The sequence below is a fragment of the Mustelus asterias genome, chromosome 14, assembly GCF_964213995.1.
Source record: "Mustelus asterias chromosome 14, sMusAst1.hap1.1, whole genome shotgun sequence".
NCBI lineage: Eukaryota > Metazoa > Chordata > Chondrichthyes > Carcharhiniformes > Triakidae > Mustelus > Mustelus asterias.
This window is the reverse complement of record NC_135814.1, coordinates 53,605,860-53,629,895: the sequence shown is the minus strand read 5'-3', so window position 1 is coordinate 53,629,895 and position 24,036 is coordinate 53,605,860. Positions and strand designations below refer to the sequence as shown.

At 40.1% G+C, this 24,036-nt stretch overlaps 2 protein-coding genes across 4 annotated transcripts in view; one reads left to right on the top strand and one right to left on the bottom strand.

Moving 5' to 3' along the window:
• Positions 1-851, top strand: part of slc25a12 (solute carrier family 25 member 12) — a 122,364-nt gene extending 121,513 nt beyond the window's left edge. For both annotated transcript variants that reach the window (XM_078228390.1, XM_078228391.1), the window contains exon 18: positions 103-851. In XM_078228390.1, the coding sequence (XP_078084516.1) occupies positions 103-307 (205 nt within the window). In that variant the 3' untranslated portion in view covers positions 308-851. The remainder of the gene's footprint in view (positions 1-102) is intronic.
• A 1,332-nt stretch (positions 852-2,183) lies between these two features.
• LOC144503675 (cytoplasmic dynein 1 intermediate chain 2-like) overlaps positions 2,184-24,036 on the bottom strand; it is an 82,907-nt gene continuing 61,054 nt past the window's right edge. Inside the window, exons 9-17 of one of the 2 annotated variants that reach the window (XR_013499540.1) lie at positions 15,910-16,035; positions 14,740-14,886; positions 14,454-14,567; positions 11,438-11,571; positions 7,506-7,650; positions 6,746-6,886; positions 6,456-6,581; positions 2,966-3,150; positions 2,184-2,422 (exon numbers count right to left, since the gene is read on the bottom strand). Coding sequence is in view for 1 of the 2 variants with exons in the window: in XM_078228393.1 (XP_078084519.1) it covers positions 3,049-3,150; positions 6,456-6,581; positions 6,746-6,886; positions 7,506-7,650; positions 11,438-11,571; positions 14,454-14,567; positions 14,740-14,886; positions 15,910-16,035 (1,035 nt within the window). In the remaining variant the exon portion in view is untranslated. Of the gene's footprint in view, positions 3,151-6,455; positions 6,582-6,745; positions 6,887-7,505; positions 7,651-11,437; positions 11,572-14,453; positions 14,568-14,739; positions 14,887-15,909; positions 16,036-24,036 lie in introns of both variants that reach the window. The other variant, XM_078228393.1, reaches the window with a different exon arrangement.

The window sequence follows — 24,036 nt, the reverse complement described above, 5'->3', positions numbered from 1 at the left end:
AGAGCAGCTGTGCTGTGCAGAAAAAGTGCAGTTTGGTTAGTGTTTATCGCAATCTTGTCAGTAAACTTTCTTGCTAAAATCTATTCCATGTTTATTCAACAGCAAACCTGTTGGTTCTGAACCCACACCGAAATCTAGGATCGCAGACCTTCCACCAGTCTCGCCACATCATATTGGAGGATACAAACTAGCTGCTGCTACTTTTGCTGGTGTTGAAAACAAGTTTGGCCTCTATCTGCCTAAATTTAGATCTTCAGGTGTGGCTGCAATCCATCCACAAACATCAGCTGGTTCTCCAAAGTCTTAAGAGATCTCTTAAGGTCCATTGAGGTGCAATCTCAAACAACATGGAGCAATGTTGAAAGTAATAGCTGCATGTAGGTGGAGGTCAGTTGAAATTTGATTGAAATCATGTATTTCTTAATTAAATTTTTGTAACAATATTAAATGTCTGAATTGTTTGCATTGCGGAAAATTGTTGCCACAGACTTTATTTGTATAATTTTAGAGATCGTGTAAAAGATGAAAACAAAACTCTACCTACAGCTAGAAATAAATACTTAAAACCACTTAAAGTACATGATTGTTTCAAAAAGCAATGTATTCAATCATTGATTTCTGACTTGAATACTGTTAATATTTCTGTTGTGTAACTGCTATGGACACTTTAAATAAGTTTTTATTCTGTGCTTTTTCTTGATCTTTTCTCCTCTGTTTATGAAGCACCAGAAAAAGTTCAAAACAATGTTTAGCACGGTACCGCATTTAATTGTTTATTATGAGAAAGTATCGAATGTTACAAAGCTTAACGCACATTTTATTTTGTTCATTCATTAAAGTACCAAAATGCATTTTAACTTGTAGTATTTTGGGTTCCAAAAATAGTTTCACAATAACGCAATTGCAATTATTGAAAGAAGTGAAATTGAAGTTGAATCGTAGGTCTGGGCAGGTTGGTTTGTGTTTAGGTATTAAGATTCAAGCTGTGGAACAAAGCTAGTGGACACCCCACATTGAATGTCAATTAGTTACTGTAATGAAAACACTGCTGAAGCCCAGAAAAATTAGTGAAATATTTCCCTCCCCACCCTTTGTTTAATGAAGTTATGTAATTGAAGAATTCTTAATTCAAGGATTTTCCTTTTAAGCTTTTATCCTGTAGCTATTCTTTTTATAAACCAGACAGGAGTAGTTATATTATTAAAGTAATCAAGTAGCAGCCAACTCTTAAGAATGAAATGTGCCCTCAGCATTGCAGAAAAAAGCCTTTAAAAAGCCTACTGAAATCAAAGATTGCAAGACAAATTGGGTCATCTGACTTTAAAATCAATATCTGTGTATGATCCTTAGTTTTATAAAAACTTGCATTATTTGAGTTTGCTTTACACAACTTGCACTTGATATACCTGTACATAGTGTACATCTGTACAGAGACATAGGGGACAGAGTAAATCACATGATGCTGTGGTGCAATATGCTTGAGTTACCGGTCAGTGAAAGATTGTACAGATTGTTAAAGTTTTGTTAAATCATGTCATTTAAAATGAAATTTTAGGATATTACTGTTTGAAAGAATTACATCATTGTACTGATTCTGCTAAATTTGGTGTCTGAATTCCTTAGAAAACTGGATCTGACTAAACAGGCTAATTTTAGGCCATCAGTAAATCAACCTTAGCTCCAAGTATGCTTTTTATGATGTATAGTTCAGCCTATTTGCTGGAAGTGTTCTTTTGATTTTGTAACTGGGTGTTTTGGCATTTCTCAGTGAAATGAAGCTACATTTGAATTGTGTACAGACTAAGTTTCCTTATGCACTATTCAGACGTGCACATTAAGCTACCACCAGCAGTTTATCTGTGTGACAAGGAATACCCTAATGTGACATTTCTACAATTAAAATGTATATATGGCAGATAAAACCTGTTGCATTTTAGTATGTTTGTGAGGAATCAAGTGAATTAACTTGTGGCAAATAAATGGTTCCTGTACAATGAGCCCAAAATAAGGTCAAGAACCACTAAGGCTACTTTTCCTTTGTCAGAAACTTGAGTGAGGTGGCAGAACAAACTCAAATCTTTGTTGATTTGTAAGTAAAAGTGAAAAGGACTCGTCTCCATGTGTATATCTTTAAGGTCACAAAAAATCCTCTATGTAAAACACAACACATCCAACGGACAAACTTTATTTTCCTGTATATTTTATTATTTATGTAAAACTGGCATTAAAGTTGTTACATAACTTTGTAAAGACTAATCCATTTAGCTGGTTTAATAAGCATAAATGTTTTCCTCATCATTTAATAGTGAACAAAATGCTGTGATCAGGCAGAGTTGTAAGTTTACAAAAACAAGACCAGTGAAATTCATTACAGTGGTTGGATATGATGCTCAACTGTATAGTGCACAACTGTCAAATTTATCTGAAAAAGGGCAGAGATGGCATAGTAAATGATCAAGCCAGTATGACAATTTGGCTATTGCAATACTAAACTATGAAACACTGGGAAGTCATTTCTCAAGTGGCTCTCTACTATACCTATTTGCTCAGGGGTCTAATCAAAGTTTTGTTTTCAGTGCTCTTGACTGAAAGGGCCCAGTTGTATATGACAGCAAGAAGTTGCAAGCACTGTCCCTTTATATAGAATTACAAATTGTCCAAACAATAAGTGTTTTTGGGAACACTTCAGTTTAAAATATAGTTAAAATCATCACCATTATTAGGATATCGTAAAAACTAAATAGAAATTGCAGTTGTAGCAAAAAGCACAAAAGAAAACAAGGGCAAGTTTCATTCCCTGCATTGTTACGGGCTGATCTTATTGGTCCTATTCCAAAAACAGTGTTGCATGTTTGGGTGCGAAATAACAACCACTGCATGCCACTTAGTCGTTCTGTGGTAGAGGTTTGGGAGTTGGTTCATTAAACCATAGTTACATTTGGAAAAAACTTTAAAAATTACAAACCTGATTTTTTGGAAAACATATGAAGTTAATTATTGAGCTACTCTACTGACAGATAGGCCATGCCTTCAGCTCTCATCTGCTAGTTATGCTGCAATTTCTTCTTCAGCATCAGCTCGGTTTGCATTTATTTCTGCCAGTGTATGAGCAAATCGTGTCCATTCATCATTTCGAGGAACTGCTATTTGCTGTTAAAAGAAATGAGCATTTTATAAATATTTTTAACATTAAATTTAAGAATTATGTTAAATGGGAACCCTGTGAAGACATCTTGGCACAACATACCAATGCCACTAAAGATGATACCAATTAACTAATTAAACTAACACAACAGGTAGACAAGTTGTACACGGAACATGAGAGAAAAGTGCATTGATAGTTCAGCTACTGCTGAAATCATTCATGCCTCTAGACTGACTATCCTAATCCATTAGGATAAGAATTCCCTCAGTTCCAAAAAAAATATTTGGCCCTTCGAGCCTGCACCAACAACAATCTCACTTAGTCCCCATAACCCTGCCAATCCACCTAACCATAGAAGTCTGACAGTGCAGAAGGAGGCCATTCGGCCCATCAAGTCTGCACCGACAACAATCCCACAACTCCACTCCTTTAACCGACATATCCCAGGACACAGATTATTGATTAGCAGAGCCAATCAACCTAACTCGCACTGTGGGAGGAAACCGGAGAAACCCATGCAGACAGCGACCCAAACCAGGAATTGAACCCAGATCCCTGGAGCTGTGAGGCAGCAGTGCTAACCACTATGCCACCCCCGCACATCTTCGCTGGTAACATAGAAACTAGAGCAGGAGTAGGCCATTCTGTCCCTCAAGCCTGCTCTGCCATTCATTGTGATCATGGCTGATCGAATTCAATATCCTGATTCTCTTTCCCCTTCTCTCCCCCCCCAACCACCACATGCCTTCAGTTGCCTAGGCCCTAAACTCTTAAATATCTTCCCTATACGTCGCTAGACATTTCTCAAAACCTACTTCTTAGATATGTCAGATTTACAAAAGCTTAATCAATGTGGCTTGATGTCAGATTTTGTTTTAGAATGATCCTGTGAAGTAGCTTGGGACGTTTTATTACATTCTAGGTGCTATATAAATAGAAGTTTTTGTCATGGATTTTGACAAGGGATGGGGAGAGACAATATTAACTTATGGCAGAATTCTGAAAAGCATGCCTGGACAGAAGGGCCTCAGGGTTAGTGTGCACAGATGAAGGTAGAACATAGAACAGTTATAGCAAAGCATATGTGGTATTGGGTTTTAGAAATAGAGACAGAGCACATAAGCAGGGAAATTATGCTGAACCTTTGTGGAGTAGTGTCCAGGAAATGGAAGTCTTTGAGGTCGCAAAGGGGGATATAACACTGTTTCCAGAGATGAGGAATTTAAACTACAAGCTTAGGTCGGAAAAGATGGGATCATTCTTGAAGCAAAGGAAATTGAGGGATTTGATGAGGTAAGCAAGATAAGGTAGAAAAAGAAAAACTTCCTGGATTAGGGGACACGGTTTGGATAAGAGATGCAGGGGTATTTTTTTTAATGCAGTGCCTACAAGGGTGGTGCAAGTGGAGACAATGATTTCAAAAGGAGGTTGGATGGGCACTTGAGGGAAATAAGCTTGCAAGGCTGTGGGGAATGACTAGAACGACGGAGTGTCAGCTAGCACATGCCAAATGCAGCCTCCTGTGGCATATGAAAGGAAGTCAAGAAAAGAAGTAGCTGCGATAAGAACAGGATTTTAAGCCATCTTCACAAATACATCATACTCCACATTGAGGCGCACGTGACCTATTTTATGTCTATGATCAAACCCATTCACTTGGCCATCTAATTCTCCCTTGCAAATCAACCCCAGTCCCATCACTTTGCAACTTCTTTGCCAGCACACCAAATTACCTTCCTCCATGAAACCTACATTCTCAACCCCCTTCTGATTCTTCAACTTCCCCTCGTCCTGCCCAACATTATCAACCATCCCGTTGGTATTATTTCTTCTCTTTTTGAAACCTTTTTCATGGCTGCACAATCTCCAATCCATTTCCTCACCAATTCATTTGAAAGCAACCTCATGACCAATTTTAAGTCCTATCTGATTTAACAGCTTGTATTTATGAAGCACATTAATGCAAACAGTGTGCCCAAAATGAATTAGAGGAGACAGAGTGAGCAAAGAATTTTTGGGACAATTAGGAAAGCTTGGTCAAAAAAATTATTGGGAAGTGCTCAAGTGCCCATCCAACCTCCTTTTGAGGAGGTTGGATGAGGATGACACACAGCTGCCTAAAAGTCATAATGCTGAAAAGGGTTGCAGAGTAGAGTGACCATGAAAGAATTGGTAGATGAAGATTGTAAATTTGATGTGTTAGGGAGGGAGTACCAATGTAGATCAGCAAGAATAGAGAGCATGAGCAAGTGGGATTTAGCATGGGACGAGATACAGGAAGTGGAGTTTTAAATGATTTGCAATTTATTGAAGGTAGAGGTATGCAAGAAAAATGCTGAAAAAGCTAAATTAGTGGTAATAAAGGGGGAAGCAGCAGTAGGCAAAGTAGTAGAGGCTAACTGTTGCTGAAAAAGTACAAGAGTAACATAAGTTTGAAATAATGACAGGAAGTACTGGCAACATCAGCATTTGCAGAGTGAGAAACAGTTAACTTTTCAGGTTGGTAAACCTTCAATAGAAGTAAATGAATCCCTACAATGCAGAAGCAGGTCATTGAGTCCATCGAGTCTGCACCAACTCTCCGACGGAGCATCCCAACCCTATTCCTGTAACCCCATGTACTTACCTCAGTAATCTCCCCTAACCTACATATCTTGGGACACTAAGGCAACTTTAGCATGACCAATAAACCTAACCTGTGAATGAGATATGGATTTGAAATTCAGAGTTGCATTGAACAGAGAATCAAATTTGTGCACTCAGGTTTAATCTTAGCAAGCATGTAGAACTATTGTTGAGGACCAAAACAATATTCTTCTACAGGAAATTCTGACTTATTCTGACAATTTCAGTCAAGCAGTGAGAAGGTCATAAGAGGAAAAGGGAGATACTGAGCCAGGTATTATCGACACAGATAATATGTCTGCAGAATATAACACTGAGCAGCAATATGGAGGAGGGGACCAAATGGCTCCTTGCAGGACTCTCAAGGTCTCTGTTTGGGAACTGGAGAAAAAAGCTATTGCTGGAAATGTGTTGGACTAGTTCAGAATGAAAGGAAAATCCTTTTGAAATGGATTACAAAAGGAGAATGGCATACTTAGCCACACTGAACACTTGAGAGGCCAATGCCAGTTACTGAGGATATTGTTGGTGATGTTGACCAGGGTGATCTTGTTGTGCTGGGAAGGGCAGATCCTCATATCTGAACTGCTCGAAAAGTCATGTATTTTTATCCTTTCATACGAAAATCCAATCTACTTTATGTTGTTGTCCTATACGTTCAAAGTAACAGAATGAATTAACTCACCTCTCCTACATCATAAATCAATATCTGCCCTTCAGAGTCACCTACAGCTATTTCTCTTCCAGTCTGAGTCCATTTCACACGATTCAGTGCAGGATTACTGTCAACAGTAATGCTTGCAGTTGGCACCTAAGTAAGAGTTTAGAAAAATAAGTTTGAAATATTTGTCAAGGGTTTTGAAAATATCAAGTTACATGTAAAATTACTTCCATTTTCTCTGAAGTTTGCAATACTGGAACGGAAACAGTAATTCTGCTACATACTACTAGGTACTACCACCTAATTCTGCTTACTTCTGTGTCATTGTTGAGGTTCCACAAATCAAGTCTTCCCATTCCATCAACACAAGCAAATAGGGCAGGATGGGTCGGAGACCACATGACATCATAAACATAATCAGCATTATCTTCAAAGGAGTACAGTGGCTTGTTATTCTGAAATAGAATAATGATTGTATAGCTTAAGGATTGTTTCTTTCATATAAAACCCGACCCATGAATCAAACTATATACAATTCTATCCATAGTTTTGCCATACACAATTAAGATAATATCTTTTTTTAAATTGACTGCTCAGGTGGCATGGTGGTACAGTGGTTATCACTGCTGCTTCACCGTTCAATTCCAGCCCTTGGCTGTGTGTGTGGAGTTTACACCTTCTCCCTGTGTCTGCGTGGGTTTCCTCCAGGTGCTCTGGTTTTCTCCCACAGTCCACAGATGTGCAGGTTGGGTGGATTGGCCGTACTAAATTCCCTCTTAGTGTCCAAAGACGTGCAAGTTAGGTGGATTGGTCATGGTAACTGTGTGGGGTTATGAAGATAGGGCAGAGGGGAGGGCCTGGGTGGCATGCTCTTTCAAAGAGTCAGTGCAGACTCGATGGGCTGAATGGCCTCTTTCTGCACTGTGGGGATTCTGTGGAAATTTATATTCTGTTCCACTTGATTTGTATATTTTCTCCCTAGCACCACCATGTGCCAATGTGAAGTACTGCAAGTTGAATATAGTTATGAAGATGCCATGTTGCAATACAATAAATATCATTTAGCCAGTCTACCTTCGTTGTCCATAGTTTTACTGTCCAATCAAACGAGGAGGTAACAAAAAGATGAGAGAAGTCAGCTGGTCCAGCTGCAGTGTGATAATGGATACCAGTGATCGGTCCCTGATGGCCATCAAAAATCTCACTAATTCCAGCTTTGCTGCAACAAACAGAATTGAGTATGCAAATGGCTGTTAACTTAAAGGCACAATTTACTTAAACTTGTATAAAAGTCTGGGCACCGCATTTTAGCAGAGGGTGCAGAGGAGATTTACCAGGATTCCAGTTATGAGCAGCGATTTGAGAAGCTGGGACTGTTCCACTTGCAGCAGAAAAGGTTAATAGAAACTAGAAGCAGGAATAGGCCATTCGGCCCTTCGAGCCTGCTCCGCTATTCATTTTGATCATGGCTGATCATCGAATTCAATATCCTGATCCTCCCCTTCCCCCTTATCCCTTGATCCCTTCAGCCCCAAGAGCTAAATTTAATTTCTTCTTGAAATCAGACAACGTTTTGGCCTCAACTACATTCTCTAGTTGTGAATTCCACACATTCACCACCCTTTGGGTGAAGAAATTTCTCCTCATCTCAGTTCTAGAAGGTTTACCCCCTCTCCTCAAACTATGACCCCTAGGTTCTGGACTCCCCCACCATTGGGAACGTTCTTTCTGAATCTACCCTGTCTAACCCTGTTAGAATTCTATAAGTTTCTATGTGATCCCCTTTCACTCTTCTAAACTCCAGTGAGTATAATCCTAACTGATTTAGTCACTCCTCATATGACAGACCTGCCATCCCAGGAATCAGCCTGGTAAACCTTCACTGTGCTCCCTCTATAGCAAGGATATCCTTCCTCAGATAAGGACACCAAAACTGCACACAATACTCCAGGTGTGGCCTCATCAATGCCCTATATAATTGCAGCAAAACATCCCTACTCCTATACTCAAATCCTCTCGCTATGAAGGCCAACATACCATTTTTGTCTTCTTTACTACCTGCTGTACCTGTGCACTTTCAGCAACTGATGCACGAGGACTCCAAGGTCTCGTTGAGTATCCATCTCTCAATTTACACCCATTCAAGTAATAATCTGTCTTCCTATTATTGCTACAAAAGTGGATGACCTCACATTTATTCACATTATACTGCATCTGCCATGCAGATGCCCACACACACAGCCTGTCCATATTACGTTGAAGCATTTCTGCATCCTTCTCTCAGTTCACCCTCCCACCTAATTTTGTATCATCTGAAAATTTGGAGATAATACATTCAGTTCCCTCTTCCAAATCACTAATATATAATGTGAACAGTTGGGGTCCTAGCACTAATCCTCGCGGAACTCCACAAGTCACTGACTGCCAATCAGAAAAAGACCCATTTCTGCCAACTCTTCGCTTCCTATCCATCTCAAGACATTACCTGCAATCCCATGTGCTTTAACTTTACATAGTAGTCTGTTATGTGAGACATTTGTCGAAAACTTCTTGAAAGTCTAAATGAACCACATCCACTGGTTCTCCTCTGTCAACTCTACTCGTTACATCCTCAAAAAATTCCAATAGATTCATCAAGCATGATTTCCCTTTTGTAAATCCATGCTGACTTTGTCTGATTATACCACTGCCTTCCAAGTACCGAGTTATGAAATTCATGATAATAGACTCTTGCAACTTCCCCAGTACCGATGCTCGGCTCAATGGTCTATTGTTCCCTGTTTTCTCTCTACCTCGCTTTTTGAATAGCGAGCTTACATTAGCTACCCTCCAATCTGTAGGAACTATTCCAGAGTCCAAAGAATTTTGGAAAATAACTACCAATGCATCTATTTCCAGGCACTTCCTTAAGTACTCTGGGATGAAGATTATCAGGATCTGGAGATTTATCCACGTTCAATCTCATCAATTTCCCTGAAACCATTTCTCTACTAATGCTGATTTCCTTCAACTCCTCACTAAAACATGTTTCTCTCAGCAGTTCTGGTACGTTATTCATGTCTTCCTTTGTGAAGACTGAAGTAAAGTACAAATTTAATTCCTGAGCCATTTCTTTACTCCCTGTTCTGAATTCTCCCATTTCTGACTGTAAGGGGCCTACATTCGTTTTTGTCAATCTTTTTCTCTTTACAAATCTATAGAACCTTTGACAGGTAGTTAAAGGGAGACCTAACAAAGGATTTCAAAATTATGAGTGGCTTTGGTAGGGCTATCGGGAAGAAATTATTTCCTCTGGCAAGTGAGTAGTAACCAGAGGTCAGATAAGGGTTGTTAAGTTCTGGAACACACTGCCTGAAAGGCTGGTGGAATCAAATCTCATAGGAATGCACAAGTAGAAAGAGGGCTAATGGCAAAAATCTGGTGTATGGGACCAAACTGGACTCTTTCAAAGAATTGACACAGATGTGACAGACTGAATGGCCTCCATTCAGTGACAGACTGAATATCCTCTGACTAAAACTGTAATTATAACTGTAATGTAAACGATACATTTTGGTCCAAAGATTGTTTAGCAATCACAAGTATAGTTCAAAATTGCATGGAATTATTTTGCCACTGCGGAAGGGAAAATTGAAACTAAAGGGAAAAAAGCATATACTAAATCTATAAACAATAAAGAATAAAATAACAAAATAAATACAAAGCAGCCACAAAAGAAGGCAAAAAAACAGGAAAGTAAAAATAAAACTAAATTATTGAGGAATGTGAAAGAAAAAAGTATTCTACAAATGCATAAATAACAAGAAAAATAGTGAAGCAAAAGGTAAAACTACTATCGGTTTCAGATTGATTACATCCATGCATATGAAAAGATATAGATGTACACAGATGTAAAATATTCTTCAGAAAAGGAAAAATAGTGACAAAGCACTGGCAGACAGCTAATGTCATTGATGATTCTGTCTTCAATTGCCCAGTGCTTCCCAAACCTTTTCCCATTGTGGCCCATTTCAATACTTGGAACTTAGCGTGATCCCATAGTGAGACAAAGATGGGGTAAGAGTTGTGCGAGCGGGGGCTTTGTGGGGTTTAGTTTGCTAATGTTGGTATCATGCCTCATGCTTTAAGTTTGCAGTTGAGAGCAGCTGTCACCAACTGGGGAGATTAAGGAATTTTGCCAGTGTATGTAAACCAGTTTACACTGGGTGTAGGGGAAAACAAGAGGAATCTGACTTTGTAGTCTTGGGAACAAATGTGGATTAAGGAAAGGACTGGCTTCAGAATAATCCTTTCCTCAATATGTGTGCATAGTTGTGAGGGGCAGCAAAGAGAGTCCCCAAAGTGATTGGGTAGCCTTTCACCAGCTTTTGAGAATGCTCTGGAGGCAGTGACGGGCCCTCAGAACTCATTCACACTAACCGCCAGCTCGTAAAGGAAAACTGTGCAAATGTCCTGACATCACAAAGCCAATCACAGGACTGTCCTGCCTAACTCTCCATTTCTCAGTTGCCATAGCCACTGCCTCAGAGGTTGCAACCCCAATTACTCAGTTTTTTAAAAGTTTATTTATTAGTCACAAACAGGCTAAAATTAACACTGCAATGAAGTTACTGTGAAAATTTCCTGCGACCCCACCAGGAGGGTGTGACCTACAGTTTGGCAACCCTCTGGAATTCCTTCCCTAAACCTTTCTGTCTCTTTACCTCCCCCTTTTGACACTCCGTAAAAACTACCTGTGTGTCCTAATATCTTGTTGCGAGTCTTGGTGTCAAATATTATTTGAGAATGCTCAGTGAAGAGTCTGGAGCCATTTTACTATGTTAAAAGCCCTTTTAAAATCTTGGTCAAATATCTGGCGTTTCCAATAGATTTGTATTCAAAATTCCTAACAAGTGTTACAAACAACCAGCACTGACCTGGATCCCATTTAATTAGCAGAATGAACTGTGAAATCTAAGGGAAAATAATTAAACAAAACCAAGTGTTTGATCTATTTTCTGCCTTACCTTCCATGGCGGCATGCTGTGTATATAGAACCTTCCTCACTACCAACCACAAAATTGTTGACATCACCCAATGGGAAAGACATGCAAGTGACAGCGACTGCTTTAGACTGCTTGTGCAGCAGCTCCATGCTATCCTGCAAAAACAATATTTCCAGAGTGAACATTCTTGCCTGTTAAAGTAATATAATATTTGTAAGTCAAGCTGACAAAGCAAAATATCTGTGCTCGAAGGTGTCTGAGAGACAAAATGCAACATAAAGCATAAAGGGGTAGAGGAAGGGGAAATCAGGAGAGCTAACCTTGTGGGAGGGAGTCACATCCAGAGCAAGGAACTTTACATAAAGATGCTTTTAAATTTTAAAATGCAACTTCTCACTGCTGAACAAAAGGGATGAATTTCAGGTCCTGCTTGTAAACATAATCAGTTAGAGGAGGGGCAAGATTCCTATTTGCCCAGCTGAGAGCAGAATGGACTCAGTGCTCACATACAGACTCAATCTGGTTTGAAAAGAAGAATGAGTGTTTTAAAATCTAAGATACAGGAGTTAATGTTGGTCAGCGAACTCCTTGGTGTTGGTGATTTAAGGTTAGGATATAGGCAGCAGAGTTTTGGATGAGATCAAATTTACAAAACATGCTAGGCAGGAGGCCAGCCAGGAAAGCACTGGAACAGTCGGGCGTGGAGGGAACGTGGATGAAGGTTAAACAGCAGACAAGCTAAGACAGGGATGGAGACAGCAATGTTATGAAGGTAGATATAGGCAGTCTTGATGATGGCAAGGATGATGTTAGAAGCTCAGCTTGTGGTTAAATAGGATGTCATGGTTGCATTCGGACTGGTTCAGCCTGAGATAGTGGCCAGGGAGCCAAAAAAATTAAATCTTACAACCTTTAATTAAGTAGTAAGCATTTACCTAAATAGAGATTAAAATTCTCTATAACCGGATGGTACTATACAGCTTTCGCACTAACTGTAAACTTTGAATAGCTGTCCAATAGATACTTCTCTGAATTTAACGTTAGCTTTGTACTAAAAATGTCAAACATACGAACTTAATAGTTAAAATGCAGGAAACAGGACAGCACAGAACATTTGTGTTTCATTAAGCAGAGTCACACCTACTTCTTCCTTAGCATTGAGGTCAATTATCAGGGGGCACAGATTTATGTTAATTGATGGAAGGATTAGAGGGAATATTAGGAAAAGCTTTTTCATCCAGGAGGTGATACACGTCAGGAATTTGCTACCCAGATTGTACGTTTAAAGGGTACCTGGATATGCACCTGCAGTGCTGTAACCTGCAAGGCTATAGGTGGTGGGGACGGGTGGTGGGGGGTTGAAGGTGTGATCAGAATGGAAGGCTAGATTTTTTTAAGTCAGCATAGACATGATGGATAGAATAGCTCTTTCTGTGCTGTAACGTTTCTATGGTTCTACAGTTCCTCAGTGTGTGGATCCCTGCAAAAGTTGGCAATTAACAAATGCTCACTTCAGGAGTCGGGAAATGGCACGTGCCGTGTTTTTAATCGAGACAAAGGCAGGAAGCTAAATCCAGTGTAACTTTTTTCCAACATAATTTTAATAATAATCATTATTATACTGTCATGATTCGGTTTGGGACCATTAACATTTAGAGAGAAATATGAACAACTTGTTCTAATCAAAAGAACTATGCCACAAGACTTCACTTTTTAAATACAAACAAACTTTACAGTGCATAAAACAAATTAAACAAAGTAAATATGATTACATTAACACTACAAGTTATAATTATGTATGTTATATGCTCAGTTTTACTTCTCACTTCCCTCAAGAATTCTCTCATTTTATGATATATTTTCAGTTCTTTGCTTCTGTCAGGACCACCTAAAGTGTGTCACAGTCCTCTGGAGCTTCACTTTAATTTTATTCAGTTCCAACTATTCACAGAAGTAAGGCTTTAATTTACTACCTCATGACTGTGGATGCCTCAGTTCCTTATTCTGGTTGTCTTCTCAGTATGTCAAAGCGAATTTACTGATTGCTTTATTTTGCCACAAGGATCTGTGAGGACCACCGTAGATTCCTCCACTAGCTTCAAACTAGACAATCTGTTCCTTCAGAAAATTCAAATGGAGATAAACCCTACTTCTGCATTCCATGAGTTGAATGATAAAGTTAGCTTTTTCTCTGCTTACAGTGCAAGCCTAATCAACTATCATTTATTTTAGCTATCTTCTCTCAGCAAACACCCAGATAAATTGAAATCAGAGCATCTCCCTAAGCACCAAGCCGATTCCCGGCTTGGGTCACTGTCTGTGTGGAGTTTGCACATTCTCCTCGTGTCTGCGTGGGTTTCCTCCGGGTGCTCCGGTTTCCTCCCACAGTCCAAAGATGTGCGGGTTAGGTTGATTGGCCAGGTTAAAAATTGCCCCTTAGAGTCCTGAGATGCGTAGGTCAGAGGGATTAGCGGGTAAATATGTGGGGGTAGGGCCTGGGTGGGATTGTGGTCGGTGCAGACTTGATGGGCTGAATGGCCTCCTTCTATGATTCACCATCCATGACGGCATAGCATGCTTAGGGATATCCTCAAATAGACCTTTAGATTAAGTATCCTTATTTAAAATTCCTTCTTGATCTGATAAAATAAATTGAGTTTATACCCCTTCAGGGTTTACCACATGCTTTTAAGCTAATTTAGCTCTTATTCTCAAAACAAAAACATCTTTCAGGACCTTACTGAAATGATTGCAAACACAATTTTTCCACAAAATGACCCACAAATAGGTCATGCATTGTTTGAGTTTCTCCAACTTCCGTTTTATGGTCATCCCTTTCAAGCTGTTAACATCTTAAGTCAACAAAATATATTTGCTATTAAGAATAAGCAACACTGTTAGTGTCCCATCCTGCTAAAAGACTGCTTTACTTAATTTTAAAAACTGATCAAGGAATTGGTACATGTGCAATAAAAGATTATGCACAAAAAATAAAACAACAGCACTATCTACATTTCTTTAATTAGTTTTCCTTTACCTGTGGCTGAGAAAGCATATCCAGACTCCACGAGCAGATCTTCCCATCAGTGGAAACACTAATCAGGTTATGGGCATTTTGAGAACCAACGACATTCACACAGTAGACTGGATGCTGTAGGGAGATTATTTTCTGCTTAATATTTTCAACCTGATTATTACAAATATTTTATCATTTTACTGCTACGTGGAAAGTATAATAATTATAATTTTTCCTGAAATGCATTTTAATCTCTGATCTTTTAGCTGCTACTTCAAAGTTTGAGTTTAGTATTTTTGGACGGTACCGTGTGAGCAGCAGCAGAGAGTGGTGTTCTTTGGACTGGTGTCCTTTTGTTACTGCGATTATCCCAGAGCACAATCTGCCCAGAATATGTTCCTCCAACAACCAGATTTGGATGAAATCGTGCAAAGGAAGCTGACATCACAGATGACTGTTGAAAAACATAATAAAGCCAGTATGTTATCAAGAAAAAGGGACATGACAGTAATTTTCAATAGCATTCATTTAGTATTAAAATTAGAATTTTACTCATTTCTTTTTAGCTCCCATCCACTGCTTAATTCAAGTGAATCTTTAAAAAAAAAACACTCCATTTAATTCTGTACTAGTCATATAAAATGTATTAAAAAAGTGTATAATTTGTATAATGCATACATTCATACTGAGAACACAGATATAATCTGAATAACAAATGCGACTCTGGTAATTCATTCTTTAAATCTGAATGGTAATTTTGTATATAAATTAAAGGTACTTTTATTTTACTGTATGCGTATATGATTACTGATTTCTATATGGTTATTTTGGTCAGTATGGCTTTATGATGTATTAAAAAGTAGTATGACCAGCTTTTCTGGACATAAAGTACCTATCTCTCTCAGAGCTATTTGGAAAGGGAGGTTAAATGGAAAGAAAAGCAGACTTGCAATGTTCAAATTCAATCCCCGCCAGCTGAATATTGAGCAATATTGATGGGACTTGGAAATGACTTCCAGATTGAAGCTTAGTTTTTCAGCAAAGCAAGTAACACCGGGATATCTGACTCTAATTGTGAATGTATCAATCTACATTCCCTCCCTAATAGCTCTGTGGGTGTACCTACTGCGCCTGGACAGCAGCGGTTCAAGAAGGCAGCTCACACCACCTTCTCAAGGGCATTAAAGACGGGTAATGCATGTGGCCCTAGCCAGCAATGCCCACTTCCCATGAATAACAAATCTATTGCATTTCTATTGTTACTAAATGTGTACAATCTTATATCGCGACCACGTGATAAACATTCCTCAAAGGAAATTTTTTACAGCACACACCAACACAAGTGTTGGAAATTAATAGGCACGCTAGACTGATTAAATCATTAAATCGACAGGCATGGGAAAGTCTTTGGCAATGAATCACTTTTCTTTCTTGGAACTAAATCACGGCTTTGGCTGGACAAGATCTCATACTTTACCTGGCAGTGAAAGACATACTCTGGGGTGGTTTTCTTAAATTTCATGTTCCATACAAGAGCTACACCATCTGGTTCATGAGGAACATCTTCATTGTTGTTATATGAGGCAACAAGAAGTTCTGGATACTGTTGACAGCAAAATCAGAAAAGAAATATTAACAGGAACAGTAGACTGCCTCAGGCACAACTGTACTTTGCTGTATGGTAGTTAGCATTTTAGTTATACGTCAGTCATTGTTGAAAACAGATGGGACTCAAAACCACTGAAAAGCTGGAAGTGTACACAAACAAATGTTTCAGAAAGCTAGAGGATCCATGATTTATTGACTACAGCTCTATCTTCAACAGCATTATTCCTACGAAACATATCTCCAAACTCCATGGCCTGGGCCTCCGCTCCTCCCTCTGCGACTGGATCCTGAACTTCCTAACCCACAGACCACAATCAGTAAGGATAGGCAACAACACTTCCTCCACGATCATCCTCAACACCAGTACCCCACAAGGCTGTGTTCTTAGTCCCCTATTATACTCCTTATACACCTATGACTGGGGCCAAATAAACCTCCAACTCGATTTTCAAGTTTGCTGACGACACCACCATAGTGGGTCAGATCTCAAACAATGACGAGACAGAGTACAGGGATGAGATAGAGAATCTGGTGAACTGGTGTGGCAACAATAATCTCCCCCTCAATGTCAACAAAACGAAAGAGTTTGTCATCGACTTCAGGAAGCGTACAGGAGAACATGCCCCTATCTACATCAATGGGAACGAAGTAGAAAGGGTCAAGAGCCTCAGGTTTTTAGATGTTCAGATCACCAACAACCTGTCCTGGTTCCCCCATGCTGACACTATAGTTGAGAAAGTCCACCAACACCTCTACTTTCTCAGAAGACTAAGGAAATTTGACATGTCAGCTACGACTCTCACCAACGTTTACAGATGTACCATAGAAAGCATTCTTTCTGGTTGTATCACAGCTTGGTATGGCTCCTGCTCTGCCCAAGACCGCAAGAAACTACAAAAGGTCGTGAATGTAGCCCAATCCATCATGCAAACCAGTCTCCCATCCACTGACTGTCTACACTTCCCGCTGCCTTGGCAAAGCAGCCAGCCTAATTAAGGACCCCACGCACCCTGGACATTCTCTCTTCCACCTTCTTCTGTAAGGAAAAAGATACAAAAGTCTGAAGTCACGTACCAGCCGATTCAAGAACAGCTCCTTCCCTGCTGCCATCAGACTTTTGAATGGACCTACCTTGCATTAAGTTGATATTTCTCTACATCCTAGCTATGACTGTAACACTACATTCTGCACTCTCTCGTTTCCTTCTCTATGAACGGTATGCTCTGTCTGTATAGCATGCAAGAAACAATACTTTTCACTCTATGCTAACACGTGACAATAAATAAAATCAGAAAGATTGGCTATGGTTAAAATACAACACACGTACTTAATTATTAAGGACAATTATGAAACTAGTAAGCATTAAAACTGCAAGCACGTGATTCTTAAGTGGTGAACTACAACTATTATTAATACTATGATTTAGTTTTCATGAATTCTTTTATTAATAAAAACATAACACTTACAAAACAAAAGGCTTGAGTAATATTAAAGATTTTTGTGTTTAGAGAATAACAGCACTGACCATTATTAAGGAATAAATTGTACAGCAACCTCATGTGCAAATCAGGAAACTGCTCTCAAAGTTGCCCGACCCTCCACAAGCTTCACTACACCAGCATCTCACCAAAAGACAGAGCATTCAAACATATAGGGCAGAATTTTCCTTTAAAAAATGACTAATTGTCATAAGGGTGAGAAAACTGGAGTAATCTACATCAATCTGTCCAGCATGGACCAAACTGTAATCGTCCCACACTTAAGTCATTTTTTGGGAGTGGTGAGTTGCGTGCTGGTTCTAGGAGAGGCAGAATCTAAACACACCAACGAGCCCGGCTGCAAAGTGAATGGGCGCTGTTTTGAAAGGGTGCCCTGATCCCTCACTGCACTGGAAGATCGCACCCCACCAATCGGCGGCATGCTTCCCCAACACGGATCACCAGCAGCAGCGGGGCACTCCCACTGCATCCCCCTTCATGACGCCCAACGTGCCTCCTTCATAGCTCCACCCCCCCACTACCTTGGCACTGCCCAGCCATGTCCCCAACCACCATGGTGCTTCAATGGCCTCCGCTCCCCCCAGCGTGGCCTAATATCCACTAGTGGGAATCGGTAGCAATTTTCACCGGGTTCTCAACACGTCCGAGGGTCAGAAGATCCCAGGAGCTGGGAGAATCAGGCATAGATGGGCTGAGCATATTTAAATGCTACTTTAAATATGCTAATCAACTTCGCGCTCATTCTTGGTGAGATCCAGTTTGCAGCAGCAGAAAGTGACCGTGATGATTGCAAACCATTTGGCACCAGGCACAAAACCTTTTTTTAGGCCTGCACTCAATCCTCCAGAATTGATGTAATCTATTAGATACCCACTAAACATACCAGTAAAAAAATCAGGGCAACCATTCAAGTGTAACCGTGGGCCCGATTTTGGGGCACGAAAACTTGGCAAAGTCGGGTGTGAGGCGAGTGGCACGATCCGCGCAGCACGATCCGCGCCCGCTCCCCCTTTACCAAGGCCCGAAAATGGCCGCAATCGGGATTTAAATTGCATTTAAATTGACTTAAAGGGCTGCATGCCCAACTTTACCAGCACTTCCCCTTTTACCACTGTGTTCGCCCATCCAGAATTTGGGGGGGTCCACTGCCACTCTGCCCGAGATCAGTGGAGGGAAAGGGGGGTCCGCTGACACTCTGCCCGAGATCAGTGGAGGGAAAGGGGGGTCCGCTGCCACTCTGTGCCAGGGGAGCAGCATTCTATTTTTTTTCTGCGCATGCGCAGTTGGAGGAGACAATCGGAGCTGCAGGGTTTCGGGCACGTTAAGCCCCACCCACAGGCTTATGCAACGTGATTCGGAATCACTGAAAGTTTTGCAGGCAGAATGCGTATGGGGGCACCTCAGAACAGGTCTAAAAGTCAGATCTGAAACACACTCAGTTTCAAGTCCGCCCAGCACTTAGAATCAAAATGGTAAAATAAGGCCCTGAGAGTTTTTAAGGAAATAATAAACCTTTATTGCTACCAAACTATCTCTTTGACACTGAAAATTTACAAGTGTGGATTTTAACTATTGTTGGAGACTTAAAATTAAGCATTTTAAAACATGTGTCTCTTTTGTTTCTCTCTCCTAATACTATCTTTCTTTACCTCTCCTCATTTTGTTTTCTGTACATGGCTTTACATTGAGTGAAATAATTGTTGATTTAGACTCCAGCTTCAGGAAGGATTCTTCAATCTTATTAAGGTGTTAACACAGACCTGCTTTGTAGAGAGCACTGTGTCATTTCGGGGCTCTATACAAGCCTGAGATGTCCATTCTGTTTCCCTCTCCAGGATTGCTACAGGACCTGTCAAGCATTTCCAGCATTTCTGCTTTATTTCAGATTTCCAGTGTCCACAGTATTTTACTTTTGATCAAGATAGCAGATAAACGAACAAAAACTTTAAAACATATTATTGCGAATTTATAATGGTGGGGAAGCTGACATTACACCAATATACAATAAACTTTTTATCAAATAAAAGTTACTCAGCAGTAATAATGAACTTAGAACACCGCATAAATTCAGACCAGAATTTTACATTAAAAGCAAAATACTGCAGATGCTGGAATCCGAAACAAAAACAGAAAATGCTGGAAAGTCTCAGCAGGTCTGACAGCAACTGTGGGGAGAGAATAAAGCCATTCAATCCTCTCCCAACCTCATAGTATAAATCTCCGCTGATTCTCTTTGCTCTCAGCTCTGTCGAAGTGTCATCTAGACTCGAAACGTTGGCTCTATTCTCTCCCCACTGATGCTGCCAGAGCTGCTGAGATTTTCCAGAACTTTACGTTGCTTGGACGGATGCGCTCCAGCCCCAGAAGTGTGTAAAATTGTGCAAGAAGATATCGGGCGCATGTCTTGATGCCATTGCACCCCTGTGATATTTCAGTCCCCATGCCCAAGTTGTAAGTGTGCCCAACAATCAAGAGCCAATTTAAATTAAATAAACATCAATTGTCTGGGATTTTACGTTGCCCGCCTGCCTTTACAGTTGGCTGGTGGGCCGATTGGCAAAGCAGCTTTTATGTTTTAGTTGCAAACTCGATCCAGGGCAGGATGAAAGCCAGGGTTCAAATAAAATTAACAAACGTTTCTGGGGACTGAGGTCTGGGTATGATTGTGCTAGACACTCGTGACATAGTTTTTCCACTGATATTTATTTAGTTTCTTTTACAAGTCAGCATCTCTGCAGCAGCTTCTCCCTGAAGGAGAACAGCCCACACACTCCCTTTTCCTGACACCTGCCCTCTAACTTTTACAAATGCACCATAGAAAGCATCCTTTCCTGATGTATCACAGGTTGGTATGGCTCCTGCTCTGACCAAGGCCATAAGAAACCACAGAGTTGTGAATGAAGCCCAGTCCATCACGCAAACCAGCTTCCCACCCACTGACACTGTCCACGCTTCCCGCCGCCTCGGAAAAGCAGCCAGCATAATCAAGGACACCACGCATCCTGGACATACTCTCTTCCATCTTCTTCCATCATACCTTCTTCCATCGGGAAAAAGAATCAAAAGTCTGAGGTCACGTGCCAACCGACTGAAAAACAGCTTCTTTCCTGCTGCCATCAGACTTTTGAATGGTCCCATCACATATTAAGCTGATCTTTCTCTTCACCCTAGCTATGACTGTAATACTATATTCTGCACTCTCTCTTTTCCTTCTCCCCTATGTACTCTGTGAACGGTGTGTTTTGTCTATATAATGCATAAGTAACAATAATTTTCACTGTATCCCAATACGTGTGACAAAATAAATCAAATCCTCCCGCCTTCCCCCGCAGTGCTCAGCCTTTTTACGCAATGCATTTCATGCTGGATGGCCGTTAATTGGCCAATCAGCGTAATATCGCGTTAACAATGCAATCTTGGGCAGGAGCAGGTTTCACATCCACTCTCACCCATACTGACTTTGGGCGCGTCGCGAATGTAAAATTCAGGCCTCAGCTTGACTTCATTCAACAAGGCATACTTTTTTCATGGGTTTCCATACTGAGAATAGGAGTGCAGTAATGGAACTTCAACAGCGCATCCTAGAGGAGTATGGAATCCAAATTTAACTGAATACGTGAACTCCAGTAGCTACTGTCAGAAGAACAATAATGGCAAACACTGACAAATTCACTGCCATCATTGCTGCAAAATGTGTTGTTATATCCAATTTCAGAAAAAATAGAAAATAACAAAAGATTGAAGACAAAGCCCATGAACATTACATTTTACCCACGTAATGAAACTATCCCACAACTCAACAATCACATTGGGATCTAACTTCAGTTCACCTCAAAAACAATAGGTCTGAGACCACCTCCAGGGTACTGGCCTGGTTGTTTCACACTGCTTAGACGGTCCAGTGTGAAACCAAATTGAAACTGTTGAAATTTGATTTTCTGTATACTTAATACAAGAATCCACAGCCCTGTTTGGTCTCTTATCACTTAAAATTAACTGGTGCTGGGAGCTCTGTTGTTGGATTAGAGCAATGTAGGAATCAGCAGTGTTATCATTGGTCGTCTGGATCCACATAGCATTGTATAGGCATTGCTTCAAGGTTAGTAGATATACTGCCTTCACAGGATTTCCACGTTTATTTTTGTTTCTGTTGACTTATGTAAAGCACAGATGTTGAATAAGGATGTGCTACTAGCTTAATTTTCAATACAATAAATAAAATAATTGAACTTGACGATGAACCCAGTCATTTAATCAGTAAATGAATACTTGAAATATATACAAAAAGCTGGAAATGCTCAGTAGGCCAGGTAGCTTTTCTGTAGAAAGAAACGGTTAAAATTTTGGGTTTATGACCTTTCGTCAAAACTTAATAAAATATATTGTTTCTCACCAGTCTACAGGTAAAGGAGGATTTTCTGGATTAATTCATTTTTATTGGTTAACACCAAACACCACATAATGAAAGGAAGTTAGAAAGGCTGAGAGAAGGAGTATGAAGACTGGCATGGAGCATTGAAGTAAATAACATGATTTGATAGACACAAAAATGAGCAGATAGTTGAAAAGGGTATTGTGATTAGCGGTGACAAAGGAAATTTCAAAAGTGTCTGAGATACCACACAAGTACATCAGCTTTTAGACAAGTATTTAATTGGTAGGAATGAAAGAATCCAAGAGGTTGGATGGAGCATTTAGATAGGATAATCAAAGCTGAGAAAGTCATGCTAAAAATGTTGGCGGAAAAGGCACTAGACCTTAAAACCAGACATCCTGGTCTGTTTGTAAAAGTTAGGGTGGGAATAGCAGAAATTCTGAACACAATATTTCAAAAATCATTGGATGTAGAAGTTATGCCTGAAGGTCAGAGGATTGCCAGTGTAGCACATTTGTTCAAGAAAGAAGGAAGAAATAAACTAGCCTAATGTTGAGATGCTTTAGTATGGAATAAAATGAAGGGCTGGAAGGACTTACTTAACTAATGTGCTGGAGCTTTTTTGAGGAGGTAACAGAAAAGGTTGATGAAAGGAACGCTGTTGATTTGTGCACAGACTTTCAAAAGGCATTTGATACAGTGCCACACAGCGGACTAGTGAGAAAAGTTACAGCTCATGGAACAAAAGGGACAGTGGTAATGTGGAAACAAAATAATAGGCAGCAGCGAGTAATGGATATTTTTCAGACTGGAGGAAGATTTGCAGTGGTGTATCTCTGGGGTCGTTATTGGGATATATATATATTAATATAGATGATTTAGATCTTGGTGTGCAGGCAACAATTTCAAAGTTTGCGAATGATACAAAACTTGGAAGTATTGTAACCTGTGAAGAGGACGGTGTAGAACTTCAAAAGGATATAGACAACTTGGTGGAGTGGGCAGACAGGTGGCAGATGAAGTTCAACGTGGAAAAGTGTGAGGTGATGCATTTTGCTAGGAAGAACATATATAGACAATATAAAATAAGGGATAAAATTCTTAAGGGGGAGTAGAAGGACCTGGGTGTATATGTGCGTAGATCTTTGAAGGTAGCAGGACATGTGGAGAGAACAGTTAATAAAGCAAATGGCATTCTGGGCTTTAGTAATTGGGGCACAGAATACAAGAGCAAGAAGGTTACGCTGAACTTATATAAGATGTGTATAGTTCTGGATGGCACACTGTAGGAAGAATGTGAACTTTGGAGACAGTGCAGAAGAGATTTATCAGAATAGTTCTAGGGTTGAGAAACTTCAGTTTTGAAGATAGATCGGAGAGGTTGGGATTGTTCTCCTTGGAGAGAAGGTGGCTAAGAGGAGATTTGATAGAGATGGTCAAAATCATGAATGGGCTGGACACAGTAGATAGGCAGAAACTGTTCCCACCTGTAAAAGGATCAAGAATGACAGGGCATAAATTTAAAATGATTTGTAAAAGAAGCAAATGCGATGAGAAACATTTTTTTTTAAATTGGGGATTGGTTTGGGTCTGGAATGCTCTGCCTGGAAGGGTGGCGGAGGCAGGTTCAACGGAGGCATTCAAGAGGGCATTACATGATTATTTGAATAGAAACAATGTGCATGGGTATGGGAACAAGGCAGGGGAACAGCAGAAAGCCATGATGCTCGTTTGGAGAGCCGGTGCAAATATGATGGGCCAAATGGCCTCCTTCTGCACCATGGTAATTCTGTTATAGATTAATTAAGGGCTGCCAGTACAGAGTTATGGCGAGATTTGCCTAAACATGCAATTGAGGAAACAATAGTATATACTGATAAGAGAAATGCACTAAAGCTGTGCATATAAATTTTGAGCAAAGGAACAGATAACATGCCACAAAGGAGTCTCTTGATATTTAACTTAAATACTAACACAGTATTAAAAGGAATGTGGCAGTACAGATAGTAAGCTTGTAAACAAATTAACCAATATCTGTTAGATTGGATGGGCGGGGAGAGGGGGTTGAGACAGGGGAGTGTATTAGAAATGCAAAAAGTAGTGTTCTAGGGGTCACTGAGTC